The sequence below is a fragment of the Pelodiscus sinensis genome, chromosome 23 (assembly GCF_049634645.1).
Source record: "Pelodiscus sinensis isolate JC-2024 chromosome 23, ASM4963464v1, whole genome shotgun sequence".
Classification (NCBI taxonomy): Eukaryota; Metazoa; Chordata; order Testudines; family Trionychidae; genus Pelodiscus; species Pelodiscus sinensis.
In genome coordinates this window covers 3,643,170-3,661,696 of record NC_134733.1, presented here as the reverse complement: position 1 = coordinate 3,661,696, position 18,527 = coordinate 3,643,170, and the positions used below count along the sequence as shown (strand labels likewise).

Below are 18,527 nucleotides of genomic sequence, written 5' to 3'. Positions count from 1 at the left end.
AAATAGAATAGAATAGCATATATAAAGATTGTTAATTATTATTATTTGTCTTGCTCTACAACCTCCATTGTATCTTTATTTTCTTAAATTCAATGTTTCCCATAATTGCAGCACATAAAATCTTCTCTTCTCCTTAAAGGAGGGCTGGGGGGCATTTAAATCATTTACATTCACTATCGTTCATCTCCTTTTTGATACCTTTTCTTCCCCTCCCCTAACTGTCCTCGTTGCTGAGAGTCTGTCCTACTAACAGATGGGTGAGTGTGAGGCAGTTTCTAAAGGGATTTGGAGCCAAAGTGACTGTGTTACATCAGCCTTTACTGCACTATAGCCAGTAAAGTTACTTTTGTAGAATTCAGGCCAGAAGGGAGCATTAGATCAGCAGGTCTGACTTCTTGCATCCCACTCGCCAGAGAATTTCATTCAGTTATCCCTATAATGAGCCCCCAAATTTGGGTTTAACTAAAGCATCTTCTAGAATGGATACAGATTTTCAAACTAAAATCGGAGAATCCACCACTTCCTTTTGGAGTTGGTGCCAGTGGTTAATCACCCTGCTTGTTAAACGTGTGCACCATATTTCTTACCTGAATGCATCTGGATTTAATTTAAAGTCAATTACATCTGTTCTGCCTTCCGCTAGACTAAAAAGCCTTTTAGTAGCGGGCGCTTTCTTCTTGTGAAGCTGTTCATATCAAGTCACTTCTTTTTCATAAGCAGAACAGGTGGGGCTCCTTCCTTCTCTCCTTGTAAGGCATCGTACTCCTGTTTCTAATCATTTCTGTTGTTCTTCTCTATAGCCTCTCCCAATGTGTCAATATTCTTTTTAAAACATGGGCACCAGAATTGGATGCACCATTCAGTCTCAGTACTGCTGTATAGAGAGGTGAAATTACCTCTCAGCTCTGACTCGCTGCATTTTGAGACATTGAAAGAGTCGGTTAGTGCTCTTGGCCACCACATTGCAGTAGGAGCTTACGTTCTGTTCGAAAGATACGTGGAAATCCTAGTGGACAGCATCACTGCTGTGCAGGCTGCGGTCCTGCGTTCAGTAGGTCTTGCCTCTGGGTCCTCCCCCGTGAGATGTAGGCTGTAGGGTGATGGAGTTTTAGGGGAGGGAACGGTAACAGATTGTAGAAGTTAGAGTCAGAGAACATCTGTTGGGCCACGCCACGTGTCCAGTCCAGAAAGGTCAGTGCAAAATTGATCTCTATTGAGCACGGTCTAGTGCTTTGTCCATTTAATTTTAAGGAAGGTTGGATTACTCAAAGGATGTTCCCTGGTGGATTCCAACAGCCTGTAAAGCTGCCCAGACTGTCAGCCCTAAGTCTGAGGGAGATGGCCCTTTGAGGAGTGGATGGATGGCTGCTCAGAGCTGACCTGCCCTTTTATGGCTTCTTTTTCAAGGCCTGCCCAAGTCTCTTGCTCTGGCCAGAGGCAGAGTTGATTATCTGTCTTTCAAGGAGCAGCTGGCAGACCTGTGGATCTTGTTAAGTGAGTGAGTGAGAGCTGCAAGGAAACCAAACCCCAGGAGCCCAGCCCATTGACAGTCAGTTCAGCAAAGGCAGCCTGCCCATCTGCAGAACCTTCAAGGGATTCTGGGAAAGGGCTTTTGCTTTCCTCGTCTGCAGTGGGGGGACCCGGGACTGGGCAAGTCACAGGCACAAATGAGCAGCCCGCTTGGACAGTTTGGAATTACTGATCTTCGACTGCTCCGTGGCATCTCCAGCAGCGGATGAACAGCAGTGCCAGTGCAGATTTTGGGGGGAGACGGGGATTTTAACTGGGATTCCAGGGGGATTTTAACCATGATTCATGGAGGTTAGGTCCATGAATGGCTATTAGCCAGGATGGGTAGGAATGGTGTCCCCAGCCTCTGTTTCTCTGGTGACAGGGGAGGGATCTCGTGAGGATTACCTGTTGTGATCCCTCCCTCTGGGGCATCTGGTATTAGCCACTGTGGGCAGAAAGGACACTGGGCTGGATAGACCTTTGGTCGGACCCAGTCTGGCCATTCTTATGTTACATTCAGGTGCTACTTAGGTTCTTGAAAACTCTAGTTTTTTGAAAGGTACCTTACTAATTAGCTGAGAGAAGCCCTGGATTTTATCTGCGTCTGTCCGTCCAGTCTGGAGTCTGTCTGTTCAAGAACTCTCAAACGGGAAGAGCTAGGGCCACCACATTCGGTAGGCAGCTCCCTCCTACCCTAACTTAAAGCAAGGCCAGGGTGGGGTTGTGCCAGGACAATGGGATGTGCCTGAAATTCGATTGTTTCTCATAAAACAGAGTGGGAAGCTCTGATAGCAGGGACAGTTATATTCCAGAACAGCCCCAGGGTGGAGGGCAACAGGCAAACCCTGCTGCCCTTGCAGACCTGTGGAGCAGCTGCTGGGTGGCCTCTGGAGGACACCCATTAATTATTATAATGGTGATTGCCTATCTCCTAGAACTGGAAGGGACCTTGAAGGTTGAGTCCAGTCCCTTGTCTTCACAGCAGGACCAAGTACCATCCCTGACAATTTTTTGCCCCAAATTCCTAAATGGCCTCTGCAAGGATTGAACTCACCACCGTGGGTTTAGCAGGCCAATGCTCAAAGCACTGAGCTATGCCCCCTGTTTACTGCTCCTCGATCTCCCAGCTTCTGATCTCATCACATATTACACCCAAGCTGAATGGCTGTTAAAAGTGCCATCTGGGTCGAGAAACAAAACACAGGACTATGTAGCACTTGAAAGACTAATAAGATGGTTTATTAGGTGATGAGCTTTCGTGGGCCAGACCCACTTCCTCAGATCAAAGAGTGGAAGAAAATTGGCACAACCATATATACCAAAGGATACAATCAAAAAAATGAAAACATATGAAAAGGACAAATCAAATTTCAGAACAGAAGAGGGATGACGGGGGGGGGAGGTAAATGTCTGTGAGCTAATGATATTAGAGGTGATAATTGGGGAAGCTATCTTTGTAATGGGTAAGGTAATTAGTGTCTTTGTTAAGACCTAGGCGTAAAGTGTGAAGTTTAAGCATGAATGACAGAGCTGCACACAGAATACCAGATTTCATGGTCCGTGACATGTCCGCCTCCGTCTAAGAGTTGGACCTGCTGGTGGCCACTTCCAGGACACAACGTGGCCCACGACAGGCAGGAAGCTTGCCGTGGCATGGGGTGGGGCTCGGGTGCCTCAAGCCGCTCCTGGGGAGCAGTGGCATGTCCCCCTGTGCTCCCACATGGAGGCACAGCCAGGTGGCTCTGTGTGCTGCCCCATCTGCAGGCAGGTTCCCAGCCAATGGGAGCTGCAGGGCTGGCATTTGGGGCAGGGCAGTGTGCGGGCCCCCTGGCTGCCTCAGCTTCCAGGAGCCGTGTGGAGCCGCACATGCATGCACAAGCCTCTGCCCCGCTGGGGCTCGAGGGCCAGAGTGAAAGGTCCAAGAGGTTGGTTGCACCCCGGGCTAGGTGAGCAGACTTCCAGCACGAAAGTGAGCCCCCACCACTCAAATGGCGCCCGCAGGGAGCTCCCCTGATTGCCCCTTCCCCAGCAAAGAAGCTGGTTTGGGCCCGGTGTTATTCCCATGGCAACCAAGGCCTTTCCTGGCTCTGGCTCTCTCCAGCTCATGCGAGTGGATGGGGGTTTCCTTTTCCTGGTGCTCAGATGTGCCAGCTCCCTGGCGTCCTTCCAGCCCAGGGAGAGAGCTCTGCCACTGGGCAGCCTGGGTACCTCCCTGCCCCCGCGCCACCTGCCACAGGCTCCTGGCCTTCAGCTCCAGAGGACAAAACCTGTGGTCAGCAGGGGCCAGGCCCAGGGCGTCCACTCCACCGCCGGCCCCAGCAGCCCGATCCTCCCCCCGGGGCCCGGCCCTGGCAGCCTGATCCCTCTGCAAGGGCTGAAGGACTGGGCTGCCGGGGGCGGGAGGCAGAGCGGAGGTGCTGGGGGATTGGGCTCATAGACTCATGACTCATAGACTTTAAGGTCAGAAGGGACCATTATGATCATCTAGTCTGACCCCCTGCACAGTGCAGGCCACAGAATCTCACCCACCCCACCCAGAATAATCCTCTCACCTATAGCTCAGATATTGAAGCCTTCAAATACTTTGAAGACCCCAAGATGCAGAGAGTCCTTCAGCTGTGATCTGTGCCCAATGCTACAGAGGAAGGCGAAAAACCTCCAGGGCCTCTGCCAATCTACCCTGGAGGAAAATTCCTTCCCGACCCCAAAAATGGCGATCAGCTAAACCCTGAGCATGTGGGCGGGAGGCAGAGCGGGGGTGCTGGGGAATTGGGCTGCCGGGGGTGGGAGGCAGAGCGGGGGGCAGGAGGCAGAGCGGGGGTGCTGGGGAATTGGGCTGCCGGGGGTGGGAGGCAGAGCAGGAGGCAGAGAAGGGCAGGAGGCAGAGCGGGGGTGCTGGGGAATTGGGCTGCCGGGGGCGGGAGGCAGAGCAGGAGGCAGAGAAGGGCAGGAGGCAGAGCGGGGGTGCTGGGGAATTGGGCTGCCGGGGGCGGGAGGCAGAGCAGGAGGCAGAGAAGGGCAGGAGGCAGAGCGGGGGTGCTGGGGAATTGGGCTGCTGGGGGTGGGAGGCAGAGCGGGGGGCAGGAGGCAGAGCGGGGGTGCTGGGGCCACTGGGGCTGGGAGGTGGAGGGATTGGCGTGCCAGGTCCGGGAGGTGGAGCATCTAGCTACCATCGGCTGGCGGAGCTGAGGGGCAGCGAGAGGGGGAGCCGTTGCCGTAGCCGCTGAAGCGTTGGTGGCCAAGGGACTGGATTCTCTCTGAAGACAAGACTCCGCTGCAGGAGGAAATCGAGCCCCAATAGACAGTTCCTTGCCAAGGCCTTTGGTCAAGGACAGTCGCAAAATGAGGCCACCCCCAGACAGGAATGGAGCCAAGCTCCCCCCCCCAATGCAGGGGCAGCAGGTCAGAGCACGGCAGCCAGGCCAGCCCCTCTCACGCTCTCCAGCCTGGCTTTGTTCCAGGTGGAGCCTACTCCATCAGCCCAGCTGCTGCGAGGCCTCCCCCTGCCTCTTCTCAAAGTATTTCATCCCCCCACAGCCTGAGACCCTGGCAAGGCGACGTCCCGTCCCTCCGTCACAGTGCTCTCCTCCAGCCCCTCCAGTCACACAGGGTCCCACGTCCCGTTCACCTGCTCTGGCCTCTGCTGCGACGGGATCCTCAGGGAGACGTCACACGGCAGCTCATGCCAGAGCAGCCTGCAGCGCCAGGGGAAGATGGGTTTGGAGCAGAGGCCCATGGCAGAGCAGGAAGTCACCCTGGTCTCCTTCCCAGTGTAAGATGCTGCCTTCTACGTTGCCTGTTCTATGGGCGCCCAGCGAGGGGCCTTCTAAGGGATTTGAACATGCGCCTCCATCTCCGGTACACAAGAGGAGACCGGAGTCAGGTGGCCCGCCCTCTCTTTTGCAGGAGCCCAGCAAGTTGCCAGCCAGAAGGGGCTTCTCAACAGTGTCTTCCGCTCCCTTTGCCAGGGTCTGCCTGTTGCAAACGTTTCTGAACAAGCAGCCTCTTGCTCGCGCTGTTATGCAAAATGCACCGTCCAGCTACTGACCTTCGCCCAGCTCCACCTGGCAGGGGAGCCCACAGGATTGCCGGGCCCTGGGCAGCGGCGGAGGTTGGGGGAAGGAAAGCTCTTTGCGCCTAAAAGGAGCGGAGCAGAAGGGAAGGGGCTGGGACAGCCCAGCAAGCCCACCGCTGCTGGCCCGCAGAGCCGCCAGAGTGTGCGGTATGGCGCTCCCATGGCCACTGTCAAGGGCCCGGGGCTCCTGGCCACCACCAAAGCGCTGGGCTCCCTTTCCCGTCTCCCCCAGCCCTACCCTGTCGGCGGGCCTGCCTTCTGGGGAGCGCAGGGAAGGCTCTTCTAGCCGCCTGTCCACAAGCCAAGAGTCACCTGAAGCGCTGCCAGGGTTGCATGTGTGCCAAGCCCAGCCACTGACCCGGGTCCATCTGCCCAACTGTCCGACCAGCACAGTCTTCGCGCTCTCATTTCCCCCTCGGCTCTGGCCACAGAGGGCCCATAAGGGACACAGTGGCACCCGGAGTGCGGAGGCTTCAGCTGGGGATAGAATCATAGACTCATAGAATCCCAGGGCGGGCAGAGACCTCAGGAGTCATCGAGTCCAGCTCCCTGCCCACATCAGGACCGACCCCAACGCAGTCATCCCAGCCAGGGCTTTGGCAAGTCGGGACTTAAAAACTTCTAGGGATGGAGATTCCACCCCCCTCCCCAGGGAACCCAGCTCAGCGCTTCCCCACCTGCCTAGGGAAATAGTTTTCTCTAATATCCAACCTAGATCTCCCCCACTATGACTTGAGGCCTTTGCTCCTCATTCTGCCACCTGCCACCACTGAGAACAGCCTCTCGCCAGCCTCCTTGGAACCTCTCTTTGGTAGTTGAAGGCTGCTGTCAAATCCCCCCTCCCTCTTCTCTTCTGCAGACTAAATAAGCCCAAATCCCTCAGCCTCTCCTCGTAGGTCAAGTGCTCCAGTCCCCTCATCATTTTGGTTGCCCTCCGCTGGACCCTCTCGAATGCGTCCACATCCTTTCTATAGTGAGGGGCCCAGCACTGGATGCAATACTCCAGATATGGCCTCACCAGTGCCGAATGCATCCTAATCTGCCATTAGCCTTCTTGGCTACAAGGTCGCACTGTTGACTTATATCCAGCTTCTCATCCACTGTCATCCCCAGGTCCTTTTCTGCTGAACTGCTGCTTAGCCATTCAGTCCCCAGCCTGTAACAATGCCTGGGATTCTTCCATCCCACGGGCAGGACTCTGCACTTGTCTTTGTTGAACCTCATCAGATTTCTTTTTCCCCAATCCTTCAATTTGTCTAGATCAATCTGCCCTCCAATGTATCTCTCTCTCCCCGTTTAGTGTCATCTGCAAACTTGCTGAGGGTGCAATACGTTTCCTTATCCAGGGTATTAATAAAGATGTTGAGCAAAACCTACAACTGATCCTTGGGGCACCCTGCTTGAAATTGACTGCCAACCAGACATCGAGCCGTTGGGCCCGACAGTCCAGCCAGCTTTCTATCCACCTTACAGTTCATTTATGCAATCTATACTTCCTTCACTTGCTGGCAAGAATATTGTGGGAGACTGTATCGAAAGCTTTGCTAAAGTCAAGATATATCACATCCACCGCCTTCCCCATGTCCACAGAGCCAGTTACCTTGCCGTAGAAGCTAATCAGATTGGTCAGGCCCGACTTGCTTCTGGTGAATCCATGTTGACTATTCCTGATCACTTTCCCCTCTTCCCACTGCTTCAAAATGGATTCCTTGAGGATTCCCTCCATGATTTTTTCTAGCATGTTCTAGCTGTCTAGAAACTGAGATGAGAATGGGGTCCTGGGAGCATCTGGGGGATTCGAATAACCTCTGCTCTTGTGTTTGGCTGCTCCTGTCCCTGCCGCTCTCAGCACATAGGGCTGCTGTGAGCTGGCTTCCTTTGGCTGGCAGGCCATCCCTGGGACAGAGAGATCCCACTGGGATGGCTCCAAGCCACCGGGGATTCCCAGTGAACTACAGGAAGGGAGCCAGAGGGCTTCAAAAACGCTTAGTGCAGGCGAGGCCTGTGGGAGCAAAGGGGGTTGTTTTCTCAAGTGTCAGTCTTTGAAGCTGGAGGAAGGGGAAGATGGGGGAGCGGGGAGAGGGGGGCAGCAAATCACAGATGTCCTGTGGGAAGCAGAGAGTCTTCCCTCTGGGAACAGCAGTACTGCCAGTGCCTCAAAGATAGCAGTGTGGACAGCGGGGGAGGGGGGATATACTGTCCTTCCATTACAATACATTGGACTGAGAGAGCTCTTCAGAGAGACCGTGCGGGGAGGCTGGAGCTGCCAGCTGTCTATCTGCAGGCAACCAAATATTCCCCCCCCCCCCCAAGCCCTGCCTTTTCTCTAAGACCCTGTCCCCTCCCCCTCCCCCATCACTCACTCTTCCCCACCTTGCTCACTCACTCATTTTCTCTGGGGTGGGGCCAGGGATGAGAGGCTTGGGATGCAGGAGGGAGTTCCTGGCTGGGGCTGGGGCTGGGGCTGGGCTGCAGGGCGGGGGACGACTCCGGCTGGGGGTGTGAGCGCTAGGCTGGGGATGGACATGAAGGGTTTGGGGGGCAGGAGAGTGCTACAGGCTGGGGCAAGGGGTTGAGGTGCCAGGGGGCAGGGAGCTCTGGCTGGGGGTGCAGGCTCTAGGCTTGGGCCAGGGTGTGAGATGCAGAAGGGGGTTCAAAATTGAGGCGGGAGTTGGGGTGCAGGGGAGTACCAAGAGTGGGGTCTCAGGCAGTTCCTGAGAAGTTGCTAGCATCTCCTTCTGGTTTCCAGGCCAAGACGTGACCATGCGGCTCTGGCCACGCCTCCTCAGCTCCCATTGGGCACAGTTCCCGACCAATGGGAGCTGCTTATCTGGTGCTTGGGGTGGGAGCGGCAAGCAGAGCCCCATTGGCCATCTCTCCACCTAGGAGCCAGATGGAGATGCCAACAGCGTCAGTGGAGCTGCGCAGAGCCAGGCAGGGAGTTAATCTGTGCCACCAACTGAACTTTTATGGCCCCATCAGTGATGCCGATTGGAGCTGCCAGGGCATTGCAGTAAAAAACCAGACACCTAGTAGCCCTAGGGGAGACCGCCTCCCTTCCATGCTCAATATGGGCAGGGCTGAGCTTCGACAGCCCGGCCGTTCCGATCCCCAGGCCTGCCGTGGGGCCACAGAGCCTGGCACCTCCTCCATTGCTGGTTAATCCCTGCTTTCCTGACAAAGCGCAGGCCGTCCCTCCTGCACAGAACGTGCATCCCTCCTCTGGCTCACATGGAGTCTCCCTGCTGGGCTTCTCTTACAGAAAACACAACAGCAAACGTGTCGAGCGAGGCCGAGCGCAAGGCCCAGCGCTACTACCAGTCCTGCATGAATGAGACCAAGATCGAGGAGTTAAAGGCCAAGCCGCTGATGGAGCTGATTGAGAAGGTAAAATCCTCCATTCAAAGGAGTCTGGCCTCCCCCATGCACACACCAGGTCCCACGGCCCTGACGCTGGGCCTGACGCAGCTGCAGGTTCCCACAGCGGCTCCTGGATGCTCCCTCTGCCACAGACACCGTGTTTAGTCCCATTCTGGATGTAAACCCACGACGGCCATTTGCGTCTCTGATAATCGTGCAGTGCAGGGTAAATGGCCTGGAATGGGAACGTCTGTCTCACCCCGGTATCACGGACTTGGGTTGAGGCCCTAGATGGGCCATTCTACCCAAGGGAGGCCACCTCCTACAGGGCTACCCATGAGTAACCTCGGGTCAGGGCATCTGCATCTTCCTGTCTGCTGCCCAGGCTGCATGCAAAGCAGGAGGGAGGTTCTGAAAGTCACGCCTGGCACATAGGTGCCTTGCTGCCATTGATTGACCCTGGGGCTTGGCACAAAGGGCAGCTCAGTGTCCTCTGGAAATTTCACCCAGGATCTTCAGTGCTCAGGGCCACGTCAGACATGGACTCTCTCCAGCAAAGCCAAGAGGGGTGCTGTTCTGAGCAGTCCGTGTGTGTCCTCACGCCGCAGAGCCAGTGCTAATTAGAAAGGAAAGGCTGGTCTAGCCTGCCTAGTTACTTAGGGTATGTCTACACTACCCCCCTAGTTCGAACTAGCGGGGTAATGTAGGCATACCGCACTTGCAAATGAAGCCCGGGATTTGAATTTCCCGGGCTTCATTTGCATAAGCCGGGCGCCGCCATTTTAAAATTCCGGCTGGTTCAAACCCCGTGCCGCGCGGCTACACGGGGCTCGAACTAGGTAGTTCGGACTAGTCTTCCTAGTTCGAACTACCGTTACTCCTCGTGGAATGAGGAGTAACAGTAGTTCGAACTAGGAAGCCTAGTCCGAACTACCTAGTTCGTGCTGCGTGTAGCCGTGCGGCATGGGGTTCAAAGCAGCCAGGATTTAAAAATGGCGGCGCCCGGCTTATGCAAATGAAGCCCGGGAAATTCAAATCCCGGGCTTCATTTGCAAGTGCGGTATGCCTACATTACCCCGCTAGTTCGAACTAGGGGGGTAGTGTAGACATACCCTGAGTTACCTACGGGCCTGGATGCAAATGAAGCTCTGAGCTCGTGCACGTGCCTGGGGTCCGACACTCACTGTTAGATTTGCCACTCTTGGGGTCAGTGCCTCCACAAGCCAGCTGGGCCTCTGGAATTGTGTAAGATCTGGTCAGGACCGTGGGGCCGGGGGCAACCCCTCCCTGCTGCAGACCCCGCCTCCTCCCATCTCTTCCTGCCCCTGCTCCACCCCTACTCCACCCCTTCTCCTGAGCCTGCTCCACCCCCTCCCGCCCGCATTGCACCTCCCCAAAGCCCCTCCCCCGAGAGATGTGACCCAGGGGATTACTGAGGGGCCTGGACAGGGTGGCAGCAGGGGACGGGGCCCCCTGCACTCTGCACCAATGGGAAGCAGAGCGACCCAGCCGCCTGCTCCGCTCCACTGTCATCTCCCAGCTGGGTCGACCCGGCCCCGCCCACCGAGCTCCACTGCTCTGAGACCTGCATGGCTTGGGAGGTGGGCAAGAGGAAAAGTAGCTAATCAGAGGAGGGATCCCCGGGCGCTACTGATGTCAGGCGCCCCTCGGCTGGCTCTGGAGAGTTGGGAGCAGAGCGCTGTACGCCCTGACTCAGCGTGTCCCTTCCTTGGAAAATTGCAGGCTGGACCGTTGTTCGTTTGTCAAGACCCGCTGCTTGGCGTAGGAAGGCAGGAGCAGGCGAGGGGTCAGGCTGCAGACTGCTCAAGGCAGAAAGCACCACGCTGGCTGGTCGAACTCCAGTGCACAGCCCGTGTTCGATCCACACGTCCATGAGTCTGCCTCCTTTGCGCAGCTGTAGGCGGTGCAGCCAGCCTCTGGTGCCATCTCCTTCCCGGGAAACAAGTCCCCCTCCTCTGCACCTCTAGGGCTCTGTCTTCACCCTCTTTCTGGGCTCCTCTTTTCTCAGCTCGGTGGCTGGAATATCACAAGCCCCTGGAACAAAGAGAACTTCAACAAGACACTGCAGGAGGTCACGGCGCACTACCACACCTCCCCCTTCTTCTCTGTCTACGTGAGCGCCGACTCCAAGAACTCCAACAGCAACGTCATCCAGGTGAGCAGACAGCCTGGCTCCCGGGAGACGGTTCCGGCACCTTTCCTCACTCCGCATGGGCATGTTTCACTGGGGTACCTCAGCAGTACCCCCGTGGGGAGAGCATGTCCCATAGCCACACCTTGCCTTTCTCTCTGCTGGGCGCCATGTTCACTCCTGCTCCGTCTACTCTACAGGTGGACCAGTCGGGACTCGGCCTCCCTTCCAGAGATTACTACCTGAACAAAACGGAGAACGAGAAGGTAAGCGTCCATCTCCTCTCACGGCCTCGCTTGCAGCACGGGCGCCGTATAGCAAATCAGGGGGCTCCGTCCCACTCTTCCCTGCAATATCCATGTGTCTGAGCGCCAGAAAATCTCTGTAGGTTACTCACCTTTGTTCTCTGCACAGGAGCCAGCCTCAGTGACACTTTCCTACTGGGAGTGGAGGGGGGACACGATTCTGGCTGTGAGGAGTGAGGGGTGCGATCACCCCCTCCCGGGCCGAGAGGGGGGCTCGGTGGACCCCTTCACCTCTTTTCGTCTGTCTTGCGGCCGGGCTCCAGGTTGGAAGCCCGGGCAATCAGGTGCGATCACCCCCGTCCCGAGAAGGAAGGGGGTGGTCAGCGGACCCTACAGTCATTACCCGTCCCTGCGGGATGGGGCCTGAGCCCCTCGGTCCAACCTCCACCTACGGGAGGTGTGCGGCTTGTTCCTGCTATGCGCCCAAGCCGGCGTTGCTCGGAGCTGACTGCTCCTTCTGGGGAGGAAGGGGGACCCGGTCCCGCCCTCTCTCCGGGTCCCAGCCCGGGGCCCTAAGCGTCGGGGCTTGCTCGCGCCCCGACGTGGTAGACGGGGGTCACTCCGCCCGTAACCCGTCTACCCATGGGCGCCAAAAGGCTTCTGCCCCGGGCTGCTTCCTCCCTTCACCCCACACCCTCGAATGATCCGTCCCTTCACCCAGCTTACCGTGCCTCGGTTGGATGAGTTGGGGATTGGTCCGTAGTAAACCCGGGGGCCAGCCACCTGTCACGTCTTCTTGTCCGGTCAGGCCGCTCCCTTCGTAGCCGCCACGCACTATCCGCGTCACTGCTGTGGTTCTCCCTCTGCTCTGTGCTCAGGAGCGAGCGGGGCTGAAATGAAAAGGGAGAGGCAAGCAGGCTAGCAAGGATGCCTTTCAATGTGCTTGGTCTCCGTGGGTGAGTGGGGCTTTCCTGTGGCTCCCCTTGAGTGGCCTGTAAAGCGGACCCTTGGGAAACGTTAGCCTTGTGCACACGGATCCGCTTCCGAAGAGATGCAAAAACGGCAGCATCTGCCCCTCTATGCGTCTCTGACTTGTGACGTGCGGAGGGAGGGCGGTGCCTGCGCACTGTGGGGCTGCCATGGCGAGCTGTCTCCTGTGGTCAGGACTGGCGGGTGTGCCGAGGGGGGTGCAGGAGAGCAGACGGCGCTCTGTCTGCTGGGCGCCGCGCAGGAGGCAAACGCTTGCCCTGAGCCGGAAGCAGGGATGTAAAATCCCATTTGATTGGTTAACCGGTTGAACACATAGTTTAGTCAGTTAACTGATTAAAGGGGAGGGCAGGTGAAGGGCTCCTGCGTCCCAATCCCAGTCCACTGCCCGCCTGCTCCATCCTCCACTGGTTAGCCGTAGCCAGTAAGTTTCATCCATTAAAGGTGAGGTTTACTGGTTAACTGGTTAACCATTCACTTCCCTCACTGGGAGAGTCATCTAACCGGGGGCGAGCACAGGAGTGACCCAGGGCGGGTTATTTCCAGCCTCGCTGGATAATCGATTCAGTGTAGGCCAGGCAGAGTCTCCGCATTGCTCAGCGCCCCGCCGGCCTGTCCTGGCAGGGCTGCTCCAGGTGAGTGGCTGCAGGCTGAACCCCGGGGAGCGAATTCCGGCCTTTCCCTCGTGTCTTTCCCAGCCAGGAGCAGCGACTAGCAGCAGCGCCAATCCCCGTCTTGCTTTCTCCTTGGCGTCTAGGTGCTGGCCGGGTACCTGAACTACATGGTGCGGCTGGGCATGCTCCTGGGGGGGGAAGATGAGGAGGCCACCCGGCAGCAGATGCAGCAGATCCTGGACTTTGAGACAGCGCTGGCCAACATCACCATCCCTCAGGAGAAGCGCAGGGACGAGGAAGTGATCTACCACAAGGTCACAGCCCGAGAGCTCCAGGTAAGGCCGGGCCTAGGCAGCAGGGGAGGCGGAAAGGCTCAGCTGGGGGAAGGGGGCGGGGCTACATATCGACCATGATGCCGGCAGCCTGCCACCGCCACTTTGCCACCGCCGAAGTGTCCCTGCTGTGCTGAGGGAGCAGTGCTGCGGAACATGCACCGTGCAAGCCGGGAGCCACGCAAGCAGCTTCTCTTCGGCTCAGAAACCGGCGGGCAGATTGTGTTCATGTACCCAGAAGCAGCTGTGACTGCTAGACGCCGAGGGAGGCCGTAATCCCTCCTAGCTCCCAGCGCGTGGCCCCCTCAGAGCTCAGCGCCAGCGTCCCCACGTGCAGATGTTAGTTGTCTCTGTTGGGGGGTAGAAGCATCCAGGTGCAGGAGATTTGGTTTCAAGCTTTGTTACTAACAGCTGGGTACAAGGCTGGATTAAGGCAGGGCTGCAGAGAGACCGTGCAAAATTAAATCCATAATCAGTGGTCTCCAGCCGGACCGTCGTGACGGACTGGTTGATCCTGGAGCCTCTGGCAGTTGATTACGATCTTCGATCTGGCTGCCTGCATGCCATGGCTTCGTGCCGCTCTCGGAAGCAGCCAGCTGCTGGCATGTCTCTGTGGCCCCTGGCCGGGGGTGGGGAGAGCACCGCGTGCTGTCCCCACCCCCAGAACAGTATCCACAGCTCCCCAGCCAGGAGCCCCCTCTTACACCCCCACTCCCTCCCCGAAGGATAGCACAGAGCAGCCCTTCTCAGGTGAGAGCTCACTGCGTTCCCCGTGTCTGACGAGTGAAATGTGCATCCTAGATGAGGATGCTGCTGAGGAGGTCAGGAACCCCGCAGCCTGCACTGGCGCAGTGCGACTCAGGCCCTGCCAGGGGCCGGGCCACTCTGTAAAGATTAGGAGTCGGCTCCTTTTACTCCAGGTGTAGGAACTTGCTTGGCTGAAGAGGTTCCAGGTCCAGTCCTCAGTAACGGGGCAACGGGGCACCGCTACAGTCGTTATTCCTGGAGGAGTGGGACGAGGTTCCGCCATTTGTCACCGTGAGCGCGCCGTTCCCTCCATTCTGGATCTGGTACCTCTCTTCTCTCTTTGGAGGGATCACGAGAGGAAATCATTCTGCCCCCTGCCACCTGTAGCAATGGCTGCAAATCCCGACTCGCCCATTCTATGGTGAGGGGCCTGTGTCTCGCTGGCGAGGGGTAATCGCCTGCATCTCTGCACAGGCTGACCCCAGGCACACAGGGCTAATCGGGGTCCCCAGGAGCGTAGAGCAGGAGCAGTCGATAACACATCTCTCTGGCGTGCCCTGGCAGCATGCCAGGGGCCATTCCTCGCTGAAGTTGCTCACCACTGCAGGTTCCTCCCTGAGGGGTCCCGCGAGCTCAGCTCAAGACCCTGGAGCAGCCAAGTCCGCCTGACCCTACCCGCAAGACAGGGCGGTCTCAAAGTAAGAGCCACCCGCAGCTGTGGGTTCCTGCCTCCCAGACCTGGCCTCAGACACTCATCGTGCAGCTGACGTTAAAACGTACTTGAAGCCAAGTCTTGGTGGGAAGGGCTATTTACAGGGTCCATAAGGCGGGGATCGCAGCTGCCTGAGACATGGTCCCGGTAGCAGCCCTGCCTCCTGTGCGCTGTGTCTCCCGGGACGGACATTCAGCTTTTACCTGCCTCTCTTCCAGAACGTGGCGCCGGCTATCGATTGGATTCCTTTCCTCACTGCCGTGTTCTACCCCGTGGAGCTCAATGAGTCCGAGCCAGTGGTGCTCTATGCCAGAGAATACTTGGAGCAAGTGTCCAACCTCATCCAAGCCACGGACAGATGGTGAGAGCTCTTACCTCCGCGTGGCGATGCTGGGAGAGGACACCCCCCGCAGAATCCACTCCATGCACCAAGAAAGGCTTAGGGCAGGGTGCTGCTCTCACCCGTCACCTCTCCCCCTCACCAGAGGGGTTGTGGAGCGAGTGCGCTCAGGGGGAGTCTGCAGGTGCACCGCTGCTGCACACGCCACTGGGGAGCGTTCCCCCATCGCCGGAAGCAACCCACTTCGGCAAACGGCAGCCTCTAGGTCGTGGGGGGAGGCTCCCCCACAGCCACACGCTCTGTCTGCGCTAGGGAGCTTATAGCGGCACCCCATTGTCAGGTCTCCTGGGTAGCTGCTCTAGGCCGACAGGAGCGAGGAACCTAATGACTCCACCCCCAGTGACAGATGGGAGCTGTTTGGGCAGGAGAAGCTGACGCAGAGCTGTGAACGCTAGAGCTTAGGCCAGTGGGAGAAATAGTCACATCCCCGAGCGACGTACATTTGCTGACATTAGGCTGTGTCTACACTACCCTGGATTCTCCTGCCACAGCCTCTTGGGATACTGGCTTTATCCACCCTTGAAATGCTACAGTGCCCCAGCTGCGCCGCTGCAGTGTTTCCGTGTGACTGCTGACAGCGACAAGAGGCATTCTCCCACAATCCACCTCTTCCATTGACCTAGCGCTGCCTATACCAGGACTAGGGCTGGCTTAACCATGCCCCTCATGGGTGTGGATTTTTCACCCACCTGAGCAACACAGCTGAGTCGACCTAACTTTGTAGCATAGACCAGGCTGTGGACAGCCAGAGCGCAGGAGTCCGTGCAACCGTTCACAGTGCTGCCTGAGTGCTCGGTGCATTTGGAGGCTGCGTGTGGGCGAGGGAGACAGGAAAAGCCAGCTCCTGCTTATCAAGAGGTTGCTTGGATAGACTGCCAAGCCCAGGTGCCCAGTTCTGCCTGTGCTGAAATTGGCGCTTCTGGGTTCCTCTTGTCTGCGCCAGTGTACACCCTTTGCACCCCACTGTCTCTGCAGTGCTGTGTATCAGAGCAGAATTCCCACCTGCGGGCATTCGATACCAGGCCAGACCACCCTATGCGCCTGCCCTCTCTGCTTCACACAGTCCACGGCAGAGTAGAGTTGTAAGCCCTTGTGTCAGAGGCCGGAGCTGACGTAGTGGGCAAGCCAAGTTAGCAAAAGCCCAGCTGTGAGCCGAGGCCAGACTCTGCCTGCGAGCCAGTTCACCGAGTCTGTCGAGAGCAGGGCTGGGACTACAGAAACAAGCGCACATGTTGCAGAGACATGCTGGGCTCTGCACACAGGGTGCAGTGCTGGGTAGCAGAACGCCCTGTACCAGTACAGTAGTCACACCCCCAGTGGGAACAGGAACACGCTGACCCTCCCACAGATACAGTCAGGAGGAGGGTGTCGTGGCTGGAGAGGGTTTGATCAAACTCACTACCTCAGAGGGGCAATATGTAACTTGTTTGTGCTGGTGTATAAAATGGGGTCTCAGAGGCAGTGCCCTTGGCCACCCTAGGGGATGGTGGGATGTCTCAGCTGTGTCCACTGTCATGGGCATACCTGTGTAACTATAGATGCTAACCTGGGGAGCTAGGACCGAGCTTTGTCAGCAGCAAGCGTGGCCCGGCACCCTTGTCCCCTAACAGCTCTTGTGGTTATTGGGCAATTCGATCAGGTCTGCTCTGCCGGCTGTCTGTACGGAGCTGAGAAAGCACATTCAGCCGAATGTCTGACTGCAGATGTGAAGGCTTCTTGCTCGCAAACCCTGCTTTGTCATTTATTTGCAGTGTTTTACCCCCTCCAGGCGTACACATCAGCGTCTCCCCACCTTCACACGCCATGTCTCAACGTTCTGACCCCCCGGTGTCTCTTTCCAGAGAGCTCCCCTTGGCTAGGCCCTGCTGACCCCAATTCCTCCTGCTTCTCCCCCACCCTGGCACTTCTGTCCTATGTTTTTTATCCAGCCTCCTTGCTAATGGGGATCATTAACTCATTAGCTTCCCTGCCCCAGTCTGATCTGCTAATGGGGAGCTCCCATCCTTAAATCCAGCCCTCCCAATGGGCGCTGGTGCTGTGGGTCACTGGGTGATTGCCAGCACCCTGTCGCAGGTACCCGATTGCTGATCTCAGTGGGGCCAGAATGACAAAGTCGGGGGAACTCGGCTCCAGACAACAGTTGGGATCTTCCATATTTTATAGCAAATCTTTTTATTTGCTGTTCTCCGCGGCAGCCTCCTCAACAACTACATGATCTGGAACCTCGTGAGGAAAACCAGCTCCTTCCTGGACCAGCGCTTCCAGGATGCAGAGGAGAAGTTCATGGAAGTCATGTATGGGACCAAGAAGGCGAGTCTGCAGGGAGGGGGGACACGACAAAGCATGGTCTCTGCCCAGGGCAGGCCAGTCCCCAGCCCCAAGTCATGGTGCCTCCTAGCTTCGGCTCTCCCAGGCTGCTTTCCTGAAGCCTATTGGGTCGCTCCAAAGGGCTCCCATTTCCCAGGCGATGGCGGGGCCCCACGCAGCTTCAGTGGGAGGAGACATGGGTTGTCTGTTCCCGTGGGGCTGCCCTTCTTATCTGGCAGGGCCACAAGGTGTTGGCCTGGAGGGAAGGGCAGACGTCCCTCCCTTTCCGCCCCGCTGTGGCCAGGCCTGGCACAGGGCAGCACATGGAGTGTGCTGGCCCCAGACTTGCAGCGTTTGGGTGGGTGCCTGGCCTCTGCTTCAGGCCCCCCTCACCTCACACATCCCAGTTGTTTCCCACATGGATCCAGCTGGCTGCAGCTAGCAGCATCCCCACCCCTACCCCGAGATCTGTGTGATGTGGGGAGCTGCCGAAAGCCACCGGGGGAGCACAGAATTGCTCCCTCCAGCCAGCCTGTGAAACAGCTTCCCAGCCCACTCCCCTCGCTGCAATCCTAGAATCCCAGGGCTGGAGGAGACCTCAGGAGTCATCAAGTCCAGCCCCTGCCCAAGGCTGGACCAACCCAACTCAATCATCCCAGCCAGGGCTTTGTCAAGCAGGGACTTAAACACCTCTAGGGATGGAGACTCCACCACTTCCCTAGGGAACCCAGCCCAGAGCTTCACCCCCTCCTAGTGGAGCCCCAGCCTGTCCCAGGCCAGTCGGCGGGAAGAGGGAAGAGGTATTTGTCCGTCTGGCCTAGCCCGGCCCAGCTGCAGCTACACCCTGGCTGCCTGCTCTGTTGCTCTTATCAGGCTTAGGAGCTGCCTTTCAATCCCAGGAAATGGGCCCTCACTGCACTGGGACAAGGTGCCGGGTCGGAGGGGGCAGGAAATGCCAAGAGGGGGCCTCTGACCCTCACGTGGTCCTGCAGGGCAGGCACTCCCTGGCCTCCTGGGGGTGAGGGAGGGAACGGGGCAGCAGGCGAAAGAGGCTTTATCAGGCTTCCATGATGGGAGTCTCTCT

General features: G+C 57.5%; 1 protein-coding gene across 4 annotated transcripts in view; it reads left to right on the top strand.

The window, feature by feature from the left end:
• Window positions 1-18,527, top strand: part of ECE1 (endothelin converting enzyme 1) — a 117,715-nt gene that overhangs the window by 76,209 nt on the left and 22,979 nt on the right. For all 4 annotated transcript variants that reach the window (XM_075906542.1, XM_075906541.1, XM_075906543.1 and 1 more), the window contains exons 5-10: window positions 8,850-8,974; window positions 10,977-11,123; window positions 11,300-11,365; window positions 13,089-13,280; window positions 14,955-15,097; window positions 17,332-17,446. In XM_075906542.1, coding sequence (XP_075762657.1) covers window positions 8,850-8,974; window positions 10,977-11,123; window positions 11,300-11,365; window positions 13,089-13,280; window positions 14,955-15,097; window positions 17,332-17,446 — 788 coding nt within the window. The remainder of the gene's footprint in view (window positions 1-8,849; window positions 8,975-10,976; window positions 11,124-11,299; window positions 11,366-13,088; window positions 13,281-14,954; window positions 15,098-17,331; window positions 17,447-18,527) is intronic.